The sequence below is a fragment of the Vulpes vulpes genome, chromosome 6 (genome assembly GCF_048418805.1).
Source record: "Vulpes vulpes isolate BD-2025 chromosome 6, VulVul3, whole genome shotgun sequence".
Classification (NCBI taxonomy): Eukaryota; Metazoa; Chordata; class Mammalia; order Carnivora; family Canidae; genus Vulpes; species Vulpes vulpes.
Genome location: NC_132785.1, coordinates 31,902,260 through 31,917,581, shown reverse-complemented (window position 1 = coordinate 31,917,581; position 15,322 = coordinate 31,902,260). Strand labels below are relative to the sequence as shown.

At 36.7% G+C, this 15,322-nt stretch overlaps 1 protein-coding gene across 2 annotated transcripts in view; it reads left to right on the top strand.

The window, feature by feature from the left end:
• OBI1 (ORC ubiquitin ligase 1) overlaps positions 1–15,322 on the top strand; it is a 40,850-nt gene that overhangs the window by 17,422 nt on the left and 8,106 nt on the right. For both annotated transcript variants that reach the window (XM_025982338.2, XM_072760834.1), the window contains one exon: positions 2,768–2,856. In XM_025982338.2, coding sequence (XP_025838123.1) covers positions 2,768–2,856 — 89 coding nt within the window. The remainder of the gene's footprint in view (positions 1–2,767; positions 2,857–15,322) is intronic.

The window sequence follows — 15,322 nt, the reverse complement described above, 5'->3', positions numbered from 1 at the left end:
AAAAGAGTATTTTTAAATTTTTCTTTCTTTCATCCAGCAAGATAAAGCATAGGAGAAAAAGGCAAATCTCTAGGATTTTTCAATCTAGGAAAGGAGATGAGATCCATGCCAGCAGTATGAGAAGTTGTTATAATCAAGTGCTGTAGAATTCTATTGGCCAAAGGGACTAGCCTTTGGCTTTCATTTCAGGTTTATCTACAGTGGAGTCCTGCTATGCTGAATGGAGATGGTTTTGTGGTATCCATGTCCACAACCACCCATTAACCTGTCTGCATTCCCTTCAGATATTGTTAGTGTGCTGAATTATTGAATCCTGCCTCCTTGGAATCATTAATCAGCTCCTTAAAGAAGTACCACCACTGACCCTCAGATCCTCAGTAAAGCTAAGTAGCATAGAAGTCTGAAACTTTAGTGTAAATACTAAGCCATCTTTGTATACCCACCTATAAAATAAATGTTGTTTAAGCTCAGGAAAGGCCAAAATGAGAGAAAGAAGGGAACATAGTGCTTTCAGAGAGAGAGAGAGAGAGAAAAAAAACAGATATAATTGCACTGAGTTTGTTACAAGTTTAGAGGAATGTACTTTCTTTGGGTATTGAAGGCCAACATTAGCCTGTTGATTTGTCCAAAAAGAGGATATGAAAAGGAAAGAAAGCTGGAAAGTTAGAGTAATGTCCCCTTTAACTTCTTGACCCATCATTAAGTTCTATGTGGTTTCCTTTTTATAGTTATTAAACTTGATTTAAATTTTTGGCAATAAATGTTACTTTGAAGACCAGGATCTGTATCAAACATTATTCTAGAGCTTGTAAAAGTGGTATAAGGGGTATATGTGAAAGAAAAATACATAAAAAAGTTTTTCTTTGCTCTTTTAAAGATCAGGTGTTAAATTCAATACCCAAAGCTACACTGAGACCTCAGAATTATTTGGGATATTTGATAAGCCCATTTTGGAGGTCTAGTGGTGGTGTTAGGTAGTACTAGGCAATATACTGGGGCACAAATGAATTAAAAATGTAGAAGCAAAATTTGAATGTGAAGTACAAAATAACATACAATAAATCAAATACAGGAGCACAAAACATTCAGACTACATAGAATGAGTGAAATAGACTTGTTTTCTGATGTTTCCAGGACTAGGTGAGTTTTGAAATCATTATGAGGCCTGTATCAATACCTAATCAGTGTTGCAAATGCAAAATAGTTAGCTCAAGTCTTCATTACTCGTAGGTGCAATAAATGGGCAGAACTTTGCTCTTTGTAATCTTTACCCACCTAAACTAAAAATACCTCTGATTGTTGAAAAAAAAAAAAAGAAAAGAAAAGAAAAGACCTTTGATAGTTGAGGAACCAGCCAGTCAATAAAGAGGATATTAGAGAGCCACAGGACTGGTGAAAGACCTTGAAATGTAGCAATACAGTATGGAAGGGATGAGGAAAAGAAATCAAATGAGTTTCTAATTTAAGCTTGTCATCATCATCAAAAAGCATTCACTAAGTGCTTCCTCTTATGGTGCTATGCTTGAGAGCTTTATTCATTGTCTATGTGTATGAGGAAGTAAATGACTTTCTTTATATCTTCAGAGGGGCAGTAATAGTGTTTATCAGTCACTTAAAGAATTAACCCTCTACAGTACTGGTTTCTTTGCAACCATGAGGGTGAGCACCTACTCAGGAGCCCAAAAAAAGAACCCTGATGAGTCTGAGTACAAGAGCTAGCTAGGCTTTGTACCCAGAAGAATGCTTTTTGTCCTTCCTCTCTTGTCATCCTCTTGGGGTATTTATGTGTGGGTGGACAAGTAATATAGTCAGAAGTTCTGGGAATTAGTCAAAGACATTGGTCAGGTTTTTGAAATCTTTAAGTCTTTTGGTTTAAGCGTTTTTGTTGACAGTAGTTTTTGTGACCCATTCACTTTAAAATGTTTTAAATGTCAGTGTTCTAGTCAAATAAGTTTCTCTGATCAAGTTAGTGAGATTGGTTTGTAGGCTAGGGAGTGTTAGTCATTGGAATTAAAAAATGCTATGACTGAGGAATTTAAATAGGTTTTAAGAAGACTCTAAAATTGAGGCACACTACTTTTTGTCCAGAATCAATATCCAACTTCTAAATTTTCTAGCAATTAATATTCTGTTAGACAATGTGTAGGTATCGGACAATTCAAAAAGAAACTCATAGCTGGATTTTTTTTTATCATCAAAAATAATCCTTAGAATTTATTAGAAAATATTGACCCAATTTTGAGAGTCCCAGAAGTTGTGAGCCAAGGCATTTGGGAAAGCCTTTTGAAGAAAGAAAACAAGTAGTTTAATTATATTAGATTTGTTATCACTAAAAAGCTATTTTTAAGTAGCAACCAGAAATCAATCTCATAGCTCATAATTCATAAGAATTAACTCTTAGCATTAATTTTGCAAATAACTGCATATAGTATAATGTTACTATGCTTAGAATATTCATTTGTGAAAAAAGGAAAAAACTTATTTGCCATTACTATAGTCCCTTAATGACACTAAGCTAACTAACATAGCTCTGTTTATTTCCCTGGATAGGAGAATTGCAAAGTGCTTGGGGAATATGGATTAAAAATGCTTGGTTGTGTTCACAGTTTCACAAGTCATTCCCAGTGGTGATTTTAAGTTTCTGAAGGCCATGTTCTAGTATTCTATTTTCTGGTAGCACTCTCAAAAATACAAATGGCTCATGACTTAGTTTTTACAAAGTACTTGTTTTAGCTCATGCTTAATTATTTTCAACTCTTTTTTAAAGGCAAATAAAAAATTGAAATTGGAAAATGGTGGCCTGGTGAGAGAGAATTTACGACTGAAGGCTGAAGTTGATAACAGATCACCCCAGAAGTATGTATTTTGCTCACAAAGCAATGTTTCAGATTACGTCAGTGTTTTAGAAAAAGCTATCATTGTGTTTTTCATTTGACTCTTTTCATTGAAACGTAGATTTAAATAGAGTGTCTTGCCTCTAAAAGTCAAGTATATACTTATGTTATTGGGTGAAATCTTTGTGTCAGTTAAGACTGATTTTCAGGAAACGATTTCATTCTTATCCTTTTTCCTTATCCGATTAGCAAGAGGATTGCTTTATGTGACCTAAGACAGAACTTTCACTTGATTTTACATGGAACTGTTTAATAGGGAATGCCTGGGTGGCTCAGTGGTTGAGTGTCCTGCCTTTAGCATGATCCCGGAGTTCTGGGATCGAGTTCTACATCAGGCTCCTTGGCATGGAGCCTGCTTCTCCTGTCTCTGCCTCTCTCTGTGTCTCTCATGAATAAGTAAATAAAATCTTTAAAAATAAATAAATAATTAATTTAAAAACTGTTTAATAGTACTAACAAAGAGGGCAATTAACATAATGCCCTTTAGATAGTCTCTGAAATAACCTTAATAGTAGTTAACATGTGTATAGTGCTTTCTCTTTGCTAGGTACAACAACCTGTTATGTACTATTAGTGTTCTCCATTTATAGATGAGGAGAAAGAGGTATAGAGAGATTAAGTTAATTTATCTAATCTGCATAGCTAGTAAGTGGTGGAAATAGGATTTGAACCCACGAAGTCCAGGCCCAGAGTCATGCTGTATTGCTTCACTGAGAATCATTACACTATTACATTAACCATTATACTAAAACACCTACCTGAAATAGAATTTAAGGCATTATTTGTTGAATTTTAGACTGATTTTAATTATACAATTAGGGAAATCTATTCTTCCTTTATGATGGAATAGTTTTCATTCCATTCCAAATAAGAGAGTACAAGTGTTGACCTGTAAGAGTTTGTTTAAAATTATAAGAAACAGTTGGAAGTTGAGAGTTAAAGATGGAGAAAAGATGGGAGATAGCACTTGAAATTTTTCTTCTTTAGGGGAAAAAAAGACCAGTAAGCAGAGAGTATGGCCTTTCACTCCCTCTCTGAGGAGTGGCATATCCACATTTTCCTTCTGTAACCACTAGACTTCATTTCTTCCTACTGGAAAAAGGCAAGGCAATGGAAAAAGCAACCAGTGGAAATTTATCCTACCAGAAGTAGCTCTCTGCTTATCATGTGAAAAAGAGAAAACATTGCCTTTAGTAAAACCAAGTGTGGTATCAGGAAATGGTAGAAGTATACCATAATTACTCAAAGCAGAGATAACTAACCAATAGAGAAAGAAGCATAGCTTTTACTTTTAAATAGTTCCTTCCCCTGTGCTTTCCAACCTCATTTTTCTTTCACTTCAGATAATGTTCTACTTTGACAAATTAGTGAAATAAGCTTAGGAAATGTTGCTGTTATGTGGTGGTTTGAATTTCTGCTCTTCTCATTTATTGGCACCTCGCCTTGCCAGTCACAGTAATGCTTGTCCATTAGCTGCATTTCCCACAGTATGCTCAATGGAACTAAAGCTATTTTGTTTGTAGCTTTTATTTCTTGAAAAGTTGCCCACCAGATTTCAGATTTAATGCCAGCCACTAGGATGTGTTTTTAAATATCCATGGCTCCAACCTGATAAATAACAGGAAGAATCTCACCTAAACAAACTTGGCCTCTGTCTTTTCTAATAAGCAGCCATGCTTCTGAATCTCACATAACTTTAGGACTTGCTATCTTTAACTTCCATTTCTTTCCTTCAGGGGAGGGGAATAGTTTCACTTAAAAAACGATTTGAACTGACCCCTATTCCAGATCAATTTGCAATGCATTGAGGTATTAAATGCATTGCATTTGATTTATAGCCTTGTTTACTCTGCATCACCAAACTCTAGTGGGATTCAGAGAGAAGCTGACCACAGCTGAAAATACCCAGATCTGGTTCACCTGAGAAGAACTCCTATTTGTGTTGAAAAAATATGAAATTTCAAGAGTTTAAAAAATGCAAGCAAATTAAACCATCTGTTCCATTTTGTTCCCTTCATTGGGAAGAGCCTTAACTGATTATTCTTCTTCTGTCTTCTTGATTAGGTATCAAGGTATGTTTTTTATACACATAGCTTTAGTTTCTGATGTATCCTTCAAATTGCGCATATTCTACAAGTCATGCAGAATAGAGAGCTTTAAAACTCTGATACTAGAAAAGAATTAAGAAAGTGTAATTGTCGGCTTAGGATGTCATAGCAAAATACTAAAGATAAAGTGGCTTAAACATGGAATATTTATTTGATCAACAATCTCAACAATCTAGAGGCTAGAAGTCCCAGATCAAGGTTTAGCAGTTTTAGTTTTTGGCACGCACTCTCTTCTTGACTTGCAGACAGCCACATTCACACTGTTTCTTCACATGTCGGCAAAAGAGTTTTGGTGTCTCTTCCTCTTTTTTTTTTTTTTTTTAATTTTTTTGATTTTTTTTTTTTTTTTTTTTTTTTTTTTTGGTGGGATTGGTGGGAGGTTGAGGGAGGGCAGAGGGGGAGAGACAATCTTAAGCAAGGCTACATGCCCACACCCAGCACAAGGCTTGATCTCATGATCCTGAGATCATAACCTGAGCCGAAATCAAGTCATATGCTTAGTCAATTAAGTCACCCAGGCACTCCTTTTTTTTTTCCTCTTCTTATAAGGCACCAGTTCTGTCAGACTAAGGCCTCATCCGTATGATCACATTTAACCTTAATTATCTCCTAAAGACTCTATCAATATATATAGTCACACTCAGGATTAGGGCTTCAACATGTGAATTTGGCAGTGGGTGGAGAATACAGTATAAGCCATAGCAGAAGGTATTTGCTCCCAACGAGGCTAACATATGGTGTGGACAAGGGTGACTTAAGCATTTACATTGGTCTCAAGTAGATAGTGCTGTATGAAAGTTATATATTTTGTAATACTTTAAAAATAGTGCTGTAACCTTTTAAAATGAAAATCTGGATTATCATTAATCTCCTCTGTTACTGTTTTTCTGTTCTGTTGGTTTCCATCCATTCTAGCCAGTCTTAAAGTGTGCCTGGATAGTTTTCCTCCCTCAACTTTAACCTGAAAGCCCTTTTGAGCAATATGGCAGGAATTCTACTAAGCTTGTTCTTCTAGGTTTCAATAATATCCATTCTGTTCCTTGTCAGAAATGTCCTAATATTTAAACTAGTGGTCCAGAAAATGTGGTCTTTTTCTTTGACTTGATATGCATTTCTTGAATTTTTCTTCTCTTCTAAAATAGTTTATTTCACCCAGGGAAAACAATTTGTTTGCCCTTTCAGCTTTCTTTAACATGGACTCCTAAGAGAATCAGTTTTGATGTTCATAACTTCAGAGATGGTGATGTGTCCTTTAATTTACAAGGCTGATAATTTGAAGAAAATTTACTCTCCCAGCCAGCCTGGGAGTACTGAATGTTTATTTACATAATACTGTACAAGATGCATTGAACTATATAAAATAAATACTCCTGCTGACCCCTAAAGTAGCTTAGGTTCCCTTGCTATAATCTCTCTTACTACTTTGTGCTTTCCCTTCATAGCACATATTATAATTGCTAATACTTAATATTTTGTATGGCTTTCTTCTGTCTGAGCCAGGACTATAGTCGTATTCACTGTTGTAGCACTGCATTTTACAGAGTTCTGGCTCATATTCTGCTCCTAATATATACTTGTTGAGTAAATGCATGATAAACATAGCTTTTAAGACTAGGAGGAAACAGACAAATCCAGAATGTGGTACACTTAATAGGAAAAATGGGTAGATGGTTATTATATGCAACTGATAAGTCACTAAACCCTACCTCTGATGAAACAGTAATACATTATATGTTAATTAATTGATTTTAAACTTAAAAAATGAATAAAAAATCATTGGCAAAATGGGAAGGGAAGGTATGCTTTACAAAGAAGAATTAAAAGATATAATAATCAGATGCAGTATATGGATCGTCTTTGAAAATTGATTCATAACAAAATATGTCAAGACATTTTTGAGGAAATTGCGTAAATTTGGTTATAAACTAGATATTAGGGATCCCTGGGTGGCGCAGCAGTTTGGCGCCTGCCTTTGGCCCAGGGTGCGATCCTGGAGACCCGGGATCGAATTCCACATCAGGCTCCCGGTGCATGGAGCGGAGCCTCTTCTCCCTCTGCCTGTGTCTTTGCCTGCCTCTCTCTCTCTCTCTCTCTCTCTCTCTCTCTCTCTCTCTGTGTGACTATCATAAATAAATAAAAAACAAACAAAAATAAAATAAACTAGATATTAGGTAATACCAAGGGATTACTGTTAATTTTGTTTAGGTATTGTGGTTGCCTAAGAAAATGTCCGTATTTTCTTTTAGAAATGAATACTAAAATATAGACTATAGAATATTTTAATAGAAGAAAAGGGATATATATTGAATGTAGGTGATGAATATATGCGGGTGATGAATATGAATATATTCACCTACACTACACATATATATCACCTACACTACTCAAACCCCCATATATTCACCTACACTACACATATATATATCACCTGCACTATTTTACTTCTGTGAATGCTTGAACATTTTTGTAATAAAAAAAATAAAACCCATAAAACATGGTCTCTGCCTCTAGGAAACTCATAATCTAACGAAGTCAAGAGACAAAAAGACATAAAACAGACACTAAACCGATACTAGGTAAAATAGCAGAGACAGCCATAGGAGTTGAGAATGACTAGTGTGCTTCAGTGGAAAGAGTCTTCATCAAGAGGCAGGACTGGAGCCTGGCTTTGAAGGATAGAGGTTTCTATTAGGAGGAAAGCATTCTGAGCTGCAGGGAAACAGCTTGAGCTGTTAGAGATACTAAGTAGTCCCTTTAGCTCCAGTTATGCTTAAGAAACATGGTGACTTCCTTCTCAAACTCATCAGAACAGAAGTCCTCTATGTAATTTGCACATCTCTCCATTGTGGCCATCATTACCCCCACTTAAATAGCTGGTTAGCATGACTACTACCTCCATTACTCTGTGCTTTAAACAGAAAGTCCTATTCTTCTTAGTCTCCTGTTTAGTGAGCAATGCTAAGAGTCACACCTCCACATGGTAAAAAAACAACAAGAATGAGAAGAAGCTGAGGGAAGACTTTAGTGTTAACATTTCTCATTTTGCTGAATTCCCTTGGCTTCAATTACTGTTCCTAAACTGTGCCCAGGAATGTAGATAAACTTGTCCTTGATAGAATTAGGAGTTCTTTGGTAATTTTTTTTTTTATTTTTAGCTTGAAGAGATATGAAGAATTGACTTGTAAAGCATTTGAAAGTTTCATGTCCTCTGTCTGAGATCTTTCTGTTCAGTTGTGCCCTTTTTTCTAACCCCGGCTGTGGGCAAGGATTGTGCCAGCTATTATGAGCCTTTAGTGGAGCAACAGTTCTTGCCTTTGGCTACTAACTTACCTTAACAGCAGAGGGTGTTAAACTCCATGTACAAAACTCTGTAGGTCATTAATATCAAACTTGGTTATAGTTGGATTAATGGCTTTCCTTTCTATAAATATGTATTCAGGAATGTTATGTGTTCTTGTCATTGTGTCTTTAGTGAGATCTATGGATTTGATAATGTCTCCCTGCATGCAGCTCTTTTACTGCACAGCAACCCCAAGGCTTGTCATTATGGACCAATCTTACCCCATGCCCCTGCTCCTTCTAGGGGAAGATAAAGGTTCCAGATTCTCTCTGGATAGTGAACAGTATTTCCTATTATTAGTATAAGAAAAAAAGTATTCTGAAGAGGAAAGAATAGATTTCATAGATTATGACCTGGGCTATATATTCGTGTTTCTTGATGAACCATTTCATTTACTCCTATGGCTTTAGTAATCATCTACATATATGTCAGAGATAAAAATGCAATCTAATAAATCTTTGTTTGGCCTCCCCTTTTTTCCTCAGCTGTAGATTCACATTTCTGTCTGTTTTATGCCTTCACCCAAGATCCTATACCTTAAATTCACCATAAAGCATAGTGTTTAAATAAATGCTTAGCTCTGGAGACAGGCTACCTGGACTCAAATTTGCCTGCTTCCACTCTGTCCCTTCTTCTTCTACCCAATTCATTTTCAACATACTTGAAATTACCTTTTCATAAAATATAAATAAAGTTATATAAGTCTTCTACCTAAAACTGTCCTGTTTTTTCCTAAAATAAAATCTAGATTCTTTACAGACTAGTCTATGTTTGCCTGTTCCACTTCATCTCATTCCCCCAGCTCATCCTGCTCCAGCCATACTGGCCTTCTGTTTCTAAAATATGCTGGACTTTTTCTGTCTGCTTAGAATGTTCTGCTTCCAGGGGCACCTGGGTTGCTCAGTGGTTGAGTGTCTGCCTTTAGCTCAGGTCGTGTTCCTCAGGTCCTGGAATCAAGTCCCACATTGGGCTTCCCACGGGGATCCTGCTCCTCCCTCTGCCTATGTCTCTGACTGTCTCTGTCTGTCTCTCATGAATAAATAAAATCTTAAAAAAAGGAATATTCTGCTTGCAGATCTTTATGTGGCTGCTTCCTTCTGTCTGTCATCAGATTCAGAGAGGCCTTCCCTGATCATTCATTCTAAAGCAGCCCTCTGCTCCAGTACCTTCTAAGTCCTTACTCTGTCTTATTGTGATGCCATAGTAATAAAATCATAGTATGACGAAGCAGTATAGTGTGTGATTATGAGCACAGGCTCCAGAGCCAGACTCCCTAGGACTGAACTCTGGTTTTGTCTACTTACTAGCTCTGTGATTTAGGGGAAGATAACCATTTTGTATGTCTTGTACTTGTCTTCTGTGAAATGAGACCAACAGTAGTACCAATCTTATAGGTTGTAGTAAGGGTTAAGTGAATTAAAACTTGAAATGTGCTTATAACAGAGCCCACAGCTAGTGCTGAACTGAGGTTATAGTATTATTGTATTCCTACCCCTAATCAGGAATTATCTCTTTGTTTAATTGCTTGTTAGTTGTCCGTCTTTTCCATTCTAAACTCTAAGCTCCACAAGAGTAAGGATCTTACTGCCTATTCCCTTCACTTGCAAAACCCCAGCACCTTAAAGGCATCTGCTAAATATTTGTTGAATAATTAAATGAATAGATAAATAACACTCCATAAATTACTTAATCCCTTGGAGCCATCATTTTCTTTATATAAAATGTGGATGATGTGGTATTGCGAGGATTAACGGAAATAATTTTATGTCCTTGGAACAGTGTGTAGCACAAAGAACTGATAGAGTTGTGTGTCTAAATAATTGTATCCATTATCCATTCTACTCAAAAGATTGTTTATCCTCTTGCTTTGTTCCTATCCTCCTTAATGGCTTTACTACTCATCTGGTTGCCTCAGATAAAAACCTCAGTCTTCTGTTTCTCCACGTCTTCTCCTCATCCCACACCTAATTGTTTAGTATATTCTATCTATCCTACCTCTTAAATGTCTCTGTAATCCATCTTCTCATTCCCACTAGTTTAGATCCACATGATTTCTTGCTTAGCCTATTTTAAACAACCTTCTGACTGCTTGCTCTTCTTTTCCAGTCTCAGCCCTAAAGCATCTGCCTTATTGTTGCCAGGATTGTAGAATATAAATTTAATCATCTCACTCCCTTGCTTAATAACCTCTGGTGCTTCTCCGTTGTCCTCAAAGCCCAAATTTCTTTGTAAATATGTGAAGCTCCATATGACAAGCTTTGGCCTTTTTGTGTCCTCTCCAATCTTCCCTTTCTTATACCCTGCTTTGGCCATGCTGAATTTCTCACTGAACCCAGATTTAGCATATTATGACATGCCTTTGCACCTTTACTCATGCCTTTTCCTTTGCTTTCCCTGGTCCTCACCATTAGCTTCTTTGTTTTTATTCTGCTTTGTAAATTACCTGCAGTTGTCACTCTATCTGTGAAGCATTCCATGATTTCCTAAGACAGAGGAAACACTTTTCTCTTGTTATTCCCATTGTTTTTATGTTATTAAGGATCACGTGTTATACTCTCAAGTTCCATGACTGTCATGCCCAGTTAATCTACCAACTAGCTTCTTGGAGCTAAGACATATTTTTAAAAATGCATGCCATATGGATATCTGTATAAAATACATGTGTGTGTGAGAGAGAGTTCCTTCTCTAGAGTCTGGCAGAAGCAAGGAGTCCTTATATTCATGCCGCAATATGGAAGGAACTAACCAGGGAATTAAGATTTTGAGCTTCCTTGAAGCTTAAAGTACAAAGAGTTTACAAGGACAGGAAATCCCAAAATTCTTGGTATTTTCTCCAAATGAGGAGAGCAGAGGGATTTCCCGAAGTTTTCCTGAGTCTTATTAGAGATTGCGAGTTAGAAAGGGGAGAGGAGGAGGTGATGTTGCTGGGCTACTGGACAGGATTTCTTGTCTGAATCTCCTTACTTGAACTGGGGTTTTCCTGCCTTTATCTACCTCCATGCTGTGGCTCCTTCATGGCTCACGCTCTTCCTAACCCGTATCTCAAGACATGCCAGTACCACTCAGATTACTGCTGTCTTTTGGCTTCTTCAGCAACACCTCTGGTCTGCTGGCCTTGGCTATTGTCCCTTCTTGACCTATTCTGGCCTTTTTTTGCTTCTCATGATTCTTCTCTGACAAATGCCATGATTCCTGGTATTTGACCCCAGCCTGATCTGATGACTGATTCTGCTATGCCCTTTGGTTTTCCCGGAAGGGGAACTTGTAGACTGTCAGGGGAGCCTGATGATACCCTGGGGCCAGACTGTGACAGCCAGGTGTGCTCAGGCCCCTCAGCTGCCTGAGGGGCCCTTCTCTGGGCATTCAGCTAATTGGGGATGGACAGTTACTGCAGTTTCTGTCAAGTTGTCTTTATTGTATTGATAAGAGATTTTAGGAGCCTGCAATGCATGCTAATGACTAAGCAACAAGGTTGTCAGAAAGATTAGGAACTGCTTGAGAACAAAGACGTCTTCTCCTCCTTTTGTTTTCTTTTCTCATACTTCCTCTGCATACTTTAAGTCCTCAGTAACTGTCATCAGAGTAATAATTACAGGGTGGCTGGATCACAGTTTTTTTGTTTTATTTTGTTTTGTTTTAGGTTGTTTCTCATGTTAATAAACGTTCCCTTTGGAGTTGGAAGAATAAGAAAATAGATTATTCCTCATGGTGAGAGAGAGGTTGATTTAACTATAGTGAAAAATGTGTAGATACTAGTCCAGAGATTTTTAAGTATGCTTTTTTCATATAACAATAGTTGTCTTCTTACACTATTGAGATTTTTGTTGTTGTTAAGATTATTATATTTTGGAGAAAGATCTAAATCCTTTATTCCTTTTAGAACTGTAAAAAGATATGAAATAGCATGTCATATGTTATTTCTTTCTACAAAAGATTAGAATCCCCACTGATGTCCTGTAAATTTCAAGGCTGATCTTTTCTATTGGGGCAGAAAAATAGGGCATTTCTATGTGGAATTGAAATATATTTATCAAACAAAATGGAATTTATTCCACAGTAAAAAGAGTAGTCCACCTTCACAGGCAGTTAATATATACATATGTCAGCCCTTTTTAGAGACCACGAAAGGGAATCTGTTCATGTTCAATTTCCATATGCAGCCCAACACTAAGGTCGTTTGTGTTAGGAGTTTCTAGGTATCTCAGCAAGAATTTTCAACATCACAGTTTTTAACTACAAATGCATGGTTAGTTTAATGAAATAAACACATGCACAAAACTTTCTTTAAAATTGTATTGATGCCTGGGTGGCTCAATGATTGATTGAGCCTTTGGGTCAGGTCGTGATCCTGGGATCAAGTCCCTCAGCAGGCTCCCCACAGGGAAGCCGCCTTCTCCCTTTGCCTATGTCTGTGCCTCTCTCTTTCTCTCTCTCTCTCTCTCTCTCTCTGTGTGTGTCTCATGAATAAATAAATAAAATCTTTAAAAAATATTAATAAGGGACCTGGCTGGCTCAGCGGTTGAGTATCTGCCTTCAACTCAGGGCATGATCCCAGAATCCGGGATCGAGTCCCATGTTGAGCTCCCTGCGAGAAGCCTGCTTCTCTCTCTGCCTATATCTCTGTCTTCTCTCTCTCTGTGTCTCTCGTGAATAAATAAGTAAAATCTTTAAAATAATAATAATAAAACAAAATTGTATTAATAATGTGAGCTGTTATTTTAAAACTCTGCTCTTCATTCAAAAGCTTGCAAAACAGACTATACCTTAATCTTTAAACGGTACCTTTGGGAGGTAGAGGGAGGAAGAATGGCTGCCCGGGCCTTAATTATTTACCTAGTTCCACTGTCTATGTGAGACCTTTGTCTTTAAGGAGGAAATTGTGAGTTTTATTTATTCTTACAAAGGTTGAAGCACTTTCTATTTTATGCTAAAACTAAGATGCAGCATAATATAGCTTGTATTTTTTTTTTAATTCCTCAGTATTAGACCCAGGGACAAATACATATGTAATGCTTAGGCCCTTAAATATTGCATTTAACATTTTGCTCATTTCAAGTAAATATTGTTTCCTTAAAGTTGAAGATGCCTGGTGATTATGCATAAGGTAGACAAGATGATCATGTATACTTTCTGTTGTGAGCACAATTAAAGATGGAGCTTTCAAATTTATGGTTCAGGTTCATATTTAGTCTTCATATCTCAACCCAGAGCTAACCTCTTTGGGTTGGCATTTGTCAGGGTGATGTGTCTATGCTATAATTTCCTGCAAGGCCACTTTAAAGAAACTGTGTCTAAAACCATAGTAGGTGTTTGATAAATATCAATTTTGTGAATACATATGTGTACATACATACATACATCTTGTTTCCTTATTTCCTCTCCATGTTTTATTAGCAAATGTAGGTATTAATAAATATTGCAACAGTCCTAGTTACTTAACAATGTGTACAGACTGTATACCCAGCAAAACCTAGCTTGCATTTTACATTACTTTATAGTATAAAAAGGTGCTTATGTTTATTGAAGAAGGGATCTTACATTCAGGCACTTCATATAATGTCAGACATGGTGTTTGGACTCAGACATGCTTGAATTCAAATCCCATTCCTGCCACTTTCTGCAAATCCTTAAGCAAGAGACAGTCATCTCTTTTCATTTATCATCTTTAAAATAAAAACAACAGATTTTCCGTCATTGGGTTGACACGACAATTAAATTAAAAAGATAATATGTAGTACCCATATATAGCAATGTGCTTGGTGCAAGTAAGCATTGAATAAATTGTGGTTGCTGCTATTATTTTTGTCAGGATCATTATCAGTAGTTATCAGGCTACTGTTAAAGACTTGTTACACTTACTCTTGGTAAATTCCAACACAAAAGTTCACTTAATTTATTTATGTATTTAATGGGGGGCTGTTTCTTTCTTTTGTTTATTTGATGATGGTCCAGAAAACAGAAGTGTCTTGAATCGTCAGGTGGGAAGAATTTCTTCCTGTTCTCTTAGTATGGCTCAGATTACTTCACATATTTTTGTGGAACCAACTTGTATGGCTAGGATCGGTCATAGACAGTACTCTTATGATTAACAAATTAAGAATTAATTTAATTCATTAAAATTAATAAATTAAGAATGTAGCATTTTCATAACTGAGTGTTTAATTTTAAAAAGAGAAAACTCTTGAAGAAACACTGGCAAGTCATACAGTTCTGCAGGAGATAAAAATGTGTAGGCCACTTCCAAAGCTTCTCTAGTCGTTTAAAGACAGAATGCCTCCCCACTATCCTCCTGACACATACACAAGGATGAGATAGATAAGGGTAAATACACAGACAACTTCTTGGAAGCAGGGAAAGAGAAAGAAGGTCCCCATCACCAAGTACAGCTTCCTACAGTCCTGGTCCTCTCTGCCTTTCCCTGAAATATGCCCCTCTATGCACACTGCACACATAAGCATGAGGCAGGACATAGCACTTGGGCCTCTCCCTTTTCTTCTAGTTGTATCAAAATTCATGTTTCTGAAGAGTTGATATGATAAGCTACTCACTTCAGTTATATGTAATAAAAAAGAGGAGTTTGCAAATTTAAGGAATCTCCAACTGGTGAATTTTGCTAGCAAATTTAAGGAATCTCCAACTGGTGAATTTTGCTTTAGGAGAATGTATTTAGGAAAGAGAAAGGAATAATGGAATGTTCTTCCCTTGTGAAACCTTACCTCTCCTCTATGTTTAAAATAAGATACTTTTCTATTATCTCTGAAAGTCTGGGAATGAGAAGATATGCAACTGCAGTTGTGTAAACCATACAATAAAATTCCCTCTGTGAATAGGTTATTCTTTCTTAGGGTAGGTAAAGTGACAGCTCTTTAAAAAAATTTCAAGACTCACTTAGGTTTACTTGGTTTTCTTACATATCAGCTATTCCTTTAGGGAGGTAATTCTCACTTTGCAGAGTTGTATGGGACCATAAAAAAGGCCAT